Source organism: Nicotiana attenuata, unplaced genomic scaffold (genome assembly GCF_001879085.1).
Source record: "Nicotiana attenuata strain UT unplaced genomic scaffold, NIATTr2, whole genome shotgun sequence".
Lineage (NCBI taxonomy): Eukaryota > Viridiplantae > Streptophyta > Magnoliopsida > Solanales > Solanaceae > Nicotiana > Nicotiana attenuata.
The window spans coordinates 159,587-167,124 of record NW_017670404.1 but is presented as its reverse complement, the minus strand read 5'-3'; the positions used below and the strand labels follow the sequence as shown (position 1 = coordinate 167,124).

The 7,538-nt window shown below is 35.2% G+C and overlaps 1 protein-coding gene across 1 annotated transcript; it reads right to left on the bottom strand.

Moving 5' to 3' along the window:
- Positions 1-1,399: 1,399 nt before the first annotated feature.
- LOC109238934 (wall-associated receptor kinase-like 14) lies at positions 1,400-6,239 on the bottom strand. Its single transcript, XM_019405432.1, has 3 exons — positions 5,398-6,239; positions 3,009-3,086; positions 1,400-2,861 (listed from the first exon to the last, which is right to left on the bottom strand). Exons 1-3 carry the CDS (start codon positions 6,119-6,121, stop codon positions 1,615-1,617), a joined length of 2,049 nt encoding a protein of 682 aa, XP_019260977.1. The 5' UTR covers positions 6,122-6,239; the 3' UTR covers positions 1,400-1,614.
- Positions 6,240-7,538: the final 1,299 nt, after the last annotated feature.

Below are 7,538 nucleotides of genomic sequence, written 5' to 3'. Positions count from 1 at the left end.
CCACCATCCGTAGTATTGTCCATTATATCTTGGTGGTTTGTAGGTAGATTGACCTTCTTCAAAGTTTGGTGGAGCAGCCATGAGGATCTTTTCTAGGTGTTAGCCTGATAGAAAGAACCTGCTCTGTTACCAATTGATAGAAACTAAGGATCCACCAATTTGTATAGAGAACCCGGTTCTCTATTAGTTACCACATAACACACACAACCAAAGATAAGTAAATGACACAGCAGAGTTTTACGTGGAAAACTCCCAGCTCACTGGATTAAAAACCACGACCTATACTTGTAGGGTTTCAACTTCACTACTGAGGAAACTTCAGATTACTAACTATTGTAACCTATGAATTAAACTCTTAATACCTCACTCACTTGTAATAACTCTATTATAAGCCTCTTTGTAATAACTCTATTACAAAGCTCACAACTTGACTAACTCTAGCCAAGACACAAACACAAGGTTTATGGTTTTACAATTGATTTCCTACACAATACTTCTAGCTAAGCTAAGTAGGAATTACAAGTAAATTGCTCAAACAAAGGTACAACACAACTAAGGACATATGGTACCTTAATGCTGGAAACTGGTCCTTGTTCTGTTGTTTTTCGTTCTTGAAGGCATGAAGTCACTTGCAAGATGGCAGCACACTTGAGAGAGAAGCTTGATGATTTTCCTAAATGTTCAAGTGACTTGTTTTCCCTTGCATCATGTTGATAATATACAAGTGATGTCACCTGGATGATGCAAGCAACTACCTGGTACAAGGTATTCCCCATAAAGTGACTGCTGCACTGTTTGCCCTATTGCGTGTGTGCAGAGGAACAGTTGCAGCAACTTTACGGCTGTGGGATGTTGACTGGTACAGTCAGCAAGGGAACTAATGTCCATCTGTTCCCTCTGTCATCTCTTTGACTCTAATTATTGGAACTTGTGCCCGACTTGAGACTTGTTGTTCTTGAGCACTTTGAGGATGTGTAACAGAATCCCGATCTGGTTCTTATCATTAAGTTTGTTAGATCATCAAAACATAATAAGGCACATAACCTATCAACAATACGAAAAATTCTGGTCAGAATATTGTGGCCTATTGCACAAAAATATGGCAACAGTCATCAATAATTCCAATTGCACAAAAATATGGTAACCGTCAGAATGTTGTGACGATCTCCACACCTTGCAAAATTATGGCAACGTTCAAAATTCTAACGAATTATCATAAGACTTGCCCAAGAATTTCTAACTAACATGCTTCTAAATTTTGAGCGAAAACTATTTTCGCAAGACTTTTCTAACTGGGGTCGAAATTTAAACACTGGCATCAAATGATCCTATTTGTGTTGTGTCATTCCCTCGAAACAGAGACGAAGCCCATAGACAGTCAAGGCAGAATCTAGCTACAGGCAGCAACAAAGGCATAGTCAATGTATACTATATCAACAGAGGAAAATACATAAAAAAGAACCCAAAAGAAGAGAAAAAGAACTTTAGAGATACACACCAAATATGGCATATGCAGTATTCTCACTAATAATTTTTTGCTAGTATACTACACTTTCAACAGCTACATGTTCCTATAAGTAAATAACAAAAAATAGAAAAGCCTTTACATTAACATTACTTGACTATATGATTGAGCAAACTACTACAAGATGGAGAGCTTTGCTCACTTTTCCATGTATCTTGTACTGAAACAGGAGAATAATCCTTTATTTTTTCCATTGAAAACATAGTTTTTATATCCATTTCTTGCTTCTTAATTGAAAGATTCAGTGGTTTCTCACTCACATCTGAAGCTGATGAAATAGAAGATCCCTCTGATGAAGCTGTAATATTATCTTCTGAAATTGCCCATTTGCTTAACCTAAGTTGTTCCAATTCAATCGCCACTTCCATCATCGATGGCCTCATATCGCGATGAAATGCAAGACATCTGAATGCCAATTCAGCTACCTTATGTACAGACGAAAGCGTCCAAGCATCCATATGTGGCTCGATTGAGGGATCGATAACTTCATCTAAATTACCCTTTCCTATTCTATCAATAGCAAGTGCAGCCAAGTTTATTTGGTCTTGTGGACGAGCAAAATCCACTGCTTTTAGTCCTGTTATGATCTCTGCTAGAACTACGCCAAAGCTGTAAACATCACTCTTATCAGACAATTGAAAATTCTGATGATACTGAGGGTCAAGATATCCAGGAGTTCCTTGTGGCGCGGTAGAAATATGTGATGATTCAATAATACCAAGTCTTGAAAGTCCAAAATCCGCGACTTTTGACTTGTAATTATAATCCAAGAGTATGTTACTAGACTTAACATCTCTGTGATATATTGGAGGGTGCATTGCATTATGAAGATAAGCTATAGCTTGAGCAGTTTCTGCAGCAATCGTGAGGCGAACAGGCCACGGAAGTCCATTTCCTTTTTCTTTTTGTAAATGTTGTGACAAAGTTCCATTAGGCATGAAGTCATAAACAAGAATCTGTTCACCTTTTTCAATACAGCAGCCCAATAGTCGAACGAGATTCGGATGGTTTACTGAAGAAAGGAGCTTGATCTCATTAATGACTTGTTCAATGCTATCAGTATGTCTATTCATAATTCTTTTGATTGCTACCCAATTGTCGCTTTGAAGTTTTCCTGAATAAACTGTTCCATAAGCGCCATTTCCTAGTCTTCGTTTCTCAGAGAAGAAATCGGTTGCTTTTTCCATTTCTTTATATGGATAAATCGGAATAGTGATCCCTGTTGTTTCATATAACTCGCGGCTTCTTCTGCTTCTGTTTTGGAAATTCAATCTTCGTCGAATAAAGCAGCATATTAGACCTATACTAACCATTAATGAAGCACCTGCTGCAATGCCTGGAGAAAAATGGTTTTCAACTTAAAGTGAGTTGTATCATGAAATTGAAATAAAAGGAAAAGAAAAGGATTTCATTTCGACTAGTACTAGAAGCTCTGAGATTCTACACCGTTAGTGTATATAACTTAAATCGAGCTGAGGATTACCTCCAACAAGTACACCAACTCTTGTGGTTCCTCCACATTTGCCTGAAAGGTAATTTGAAGGGTTGCATGTTGTGTCATCTGCATTCACAAGAAACACCTGGAATTAGCTATTGACACATCTATTTTTCACGTTAACAAAAAGGGCTGCCCGGTGCACTAAACTTCCGCTATGCACGGGACCCGGAGATAGGCCGGACCACAAGGGTCTATTGTACGCAACCTTACCCTTCATTTTTGCAAGAGGCTATTTCCGCAGCTCGAACCTGTGACCTCTTGGTCACATGACAACAACTTTACCAATTACGCCAAGGCTTCCCTTATTTTTCACGTTAACTGAGAAAAGGAAATTAAATCTTTCCCTATCCAAATTAGTCACCATTTTTTTTTTCTTAAGCATTTTTGAAATGGAAGAAATTGATGCGTGGGAGGGTCCATTGATATTGTTGAACTACTATCTCCCACGCAATATGATAGTGACTCCATTTTCCTTGCTTACTCAAAGCCAAATGGAGATATATAGAAAATGAAGAAAACCAAGGAAAAAAACCCTTCCTTGACCGAATGATGAAACAGATTTTGGCTGGACATCTTGATGGAATAACATGAATGGACACTACACCAACCAATCCACAACAGGTAAAGCCCATGGCTTAACATTTTGCATGGAGTTAAACGGCGAATTTTGTGAGTTCAACTAGTAAAAGTGCAGCCGGGTGCACTAAACTCCTGCTATGTGCGGGGTTCGGAAAAGAAGCGAACCATAAGGGTTTATTATACGCAGCCTTACCCAGTATTTTTGCAAGAGTCTGTTTCCATGGCTCAAACGCGTGACCTCCCGGTCATATAACAGTACTAGTTACGTCAAAGTTCCCCTTGAAAGTTCAACTAGTGAGGAATCAAATATTCGGAGTAGTAAAAATTCTAAAAAGTACAAAAAAGTGTTACACTCGGGAGTCGAATCTAAACCTAACATAATTTTTGAATCACCTTAATCACAAAAAGATTCTTATATATTATCGGGATTCAAAAATTCATTTACATTCAAGAATATTTGTTTTTATCCTATTTACACGATATAGTTTTCAAATGAAGGGAATTTATCAATTGAACCCCTTTTGTTATATGTAGCTCTGGCACTTGGTTTACATATATAAATATACAAAATAATAAAATATATAATTAACTCTGTATTTGGATTTGCCTCTAATTGGCAATGATAAGCGACATTGAAAGGCAACAACCATCACCATTCCTAGGTCCTACCTAGCTAGCTAGCTAGTCACGAGTTGCTCCGCTGATGAAGCAAACACATACGTTAAGGTGAGAAGTTTTATTGTGAGCCTCGAACAACTAAAATTAGTTGTGTGAGACTCCTTTTTATTTTACAAATTTGTAGACCCCAATCTTACATTTCTGGATCCACAAAAATCTGGGTCTACAAAATTAGTGTCATTTGTATGAGACACAAAATAAAATTTTCCGGTTGCCATTTTTACCTAGTTTGTGAAAGGCACAATCACCAAGTTGTTCTGATAACAGTCACTATTTGCTCTTTTCTTGATTCTATCTTCAATTTCTATGAAACTTGTTCCGACCTTAGTATGAACATGAGAAAATTTTATTAAGACTATGACTTTACAGTGCCTTAACATGCAATCCACGTCTCAGATTAGAGAAATTAAGCTTTAGTAAAGAATAAAAATATCAACTTGAACAAGAGTTATACAGTCAACTATGGTACTTTTTTCTTTTTGGCCGCCCCAATATGTCATCTTTTAATTTCTTTACTTGGTCCCATGTTTTCTCATCCAATTATGATGTTCTTCTCTCTCCAAGTTGGTCAAAACTTCCTCATCATTCATCTACTTCAATTTATTAGTTAAACCTCCCAACTCACCCAACCTAATAACAACAATAACATAGCCAGTATAGTCTCACAAATAGGATACTGGGAGGATAGTGAATATGCATACCTTACCCCTAGCTAGTGAAAATAAAAAAGCTATTTCCGACAGATCTCCGGCTCGTATAGCTTGGAGAAATTTGAATATGTAACATCACACTTTTGCATATCTAACCTATAATTTCTACTCTTCAAAAGGTCGTATTTAATTTTCTCTATAAATTACTTTCTGAAAACTAAAACATGTAGTTTTACATTGAAATATGGCGAGAAGATATAATTAAGTAATTAAAAGTATACTTCCTTAATAATTTAACTTTCAAATGAGATGATCATTGCGTTTCATTGTAGGATCATAACAAAAGTACTAACTTCAAATCTCACCGTTATTCATCATCGAAATAAATTTGTATGTCCAAGAAAAAGAGTCAAGACGGCATGTTAAAAGTGTGTTGAATACATAATTAAGTAAAACATCGCACATACCTTTCCGGCAGCCGGAGCCAGCTAAGAAACCATCTCCAATAAAACCTTCTGAGCACTGGCACCTATATCCCAATTTCCCATCAATAGGTGACAAGATTTTAGTACAATTTGCATTAGAAGAACATTGACAATTTCCTTTAAGCCACCACCCCAATTGAACAACTTGAACATCCAAAGAAACTGCCGAGCTATTCAACTTTGACTCAACGGATATTGCAGAAAACAAAGAGTGGCAACCTGTTCTTGACAAATTCCTCAAGTCAATAAAATTATTCTCACTATTTGGCTCAGAATAACAACTCATATTTTCTTTCCCACAATCAAGAAGCTCAAAATGAGTTTGAATCATAGTTGAAGGTATCAAACAACTAGACCGTGAAAAGCTACAATTTTGGAAAAGTATTCCATTACGTGAAGTGGGTGCGTAATTTGAGCTAAAAAGATTGTGAATTGCAGAAAATGGACGGCTACATTTGGCTAAAAGATTAATTAAAATGGTCTCAGAAGTTATGGTCTGAACTGGGAATTTGTTAATGACCATTGCCCCATTTGAGGTACAATTCACTTGAATTGGACAACCTGAAGAGAAACCAAAAGGATATTGAAGAAATTTTTTGCCACATGAATGTGTACAATTGGTTGATCCAAGAACTATATTTGATGAAATAATAAATATGAACAAACATAGAATTCTTCTTGTTCTAACATAGAGAGATAAATTCATTTTTCACTACACATGTGACAAAGGGAGGAGAAGAAATAATAAGGAGAAGAATAGTTTGAAAATTGATGAGAACTGATTGAAAGGGGAAGGGGGAAGAAATAAAGTAATGAGAATACATATAATGATTTTACTTATTAAAGATAGACTACTTTTTAATGTAGATTTTTTTAATGTGACATATCTGTGTTTACCATTTTTTACTGTGTGAAATATGAAAAAAAAAAACATGTGGGACAGCATAATGACATGTCTAACGAACACTTATTTGGTCATTGACCTGACTTATCTGCAAGTTGGAAACCTAACATCAGAATAATTTACTATTAGTCATTATTTATAAATGTTATAGTTAAATGTTAAAGTATATGTACGTATCGAGGATTTATTGGCCATTGATCCACCAGCAATATTTACCCTGCATTAATTATATTTTCAGCTTTAGTTTGTATAGGAAGTGTTGAATTAATTTAAATGTACAGTTTAGTAAGTAAATTGAGTATAGTACTGTCTTCGGTCTAAGAAATTAGCCGTTTATGCAAATTTAATTTATTTCTAAATATTAGATGCTTTTAGAAAAATAAGAAGTTATTTATTTATTTTCTCCAAATCTACTCTTATGTTAAATTAGTGTAATATTAATTAATTAACATATTTAAAAAGACAATAGTTTAGACAAATACTATAGATAATATGAACGAGAGGTAGTAGCATTTTGGTATGACCATTTTTCCTTGTTTTGCTCCCTTTAATTAATTAATTAATTAATGATCGGTATAATTTTCAGTTGTTTGAAATGTATTAGAGTTATGCATAGTACATAAATTACCAGCAGCCATTAGAAAATTTTCATCGCTATGGAACATCTGTAGAAAATGCATAGTAATTTCTTAATATTTTATCTCATGAATACAGTAGTCGTTGAAATTTAACAAGAAAAATGATTTTTAATGGTAGATTTCTGACAGCTCTAAAATTTTCTTTTATTCTATGAAAAAGTCAGGTACGTAGCCATGTGAAAAGTTGAAAATTGATTTGGAGAAAGTTCTCTCTAATCCTAAATTAATTTTAAGTACACGTAAAGGATAATCCTAGCAGCTTTAGCTCCTAATTGCGTCTTAGGAATTTCTTAATTAAGAAAAATAAAGTAGGCAATTAAGTCAAGCTTCAGATCCTGCTTTTGTGTTCAACAAATGGAAGTCGTTAAGGTGGGTGTAAAATGTGGGTCCTCCTTCCTTTTTGAACAAATGTACCAATTTTTCTAGTAATGGTTAAGACTTGGACCTCGGCTCTCACTATCAAACATAAAATATAAAAAACATATGTAGAAAATGGAAAATGTCGATTCAATACTGACAAATTTGCAATGCCACACACGGCATTCCATCCTATTACGTCCATCAATTGCTTGTCTATGCTT

What these genes read in the sequence shown, in the direction of transcription:
- LOC109238934 (XM_019405432.1), bottom strand. Translation starts at nt 6,121, where the DNA reads ATGAATTTATCTCTCTATGTTAGAACAAGAAGAATTCTATGTTTGTTC. An exon ending in TGGCTCCGGCTGCCGGAAAG is followed by an intron (nt 3,087 to 5,397) that starts GTATGTGCGATG and finishes TTGTGAATGCAG; the next exon opens with ATGACACAACATGCAACCCT. An exon ending in AGTTGGTGTACTTGTTGGAG is followed by an intron (nt 2,862 to 3,008) that starts GTAATCCTCAGC and finishes ATTTTTCTCCAG; the next exon opens with GCATTGCAGCAGGTGCTTCA.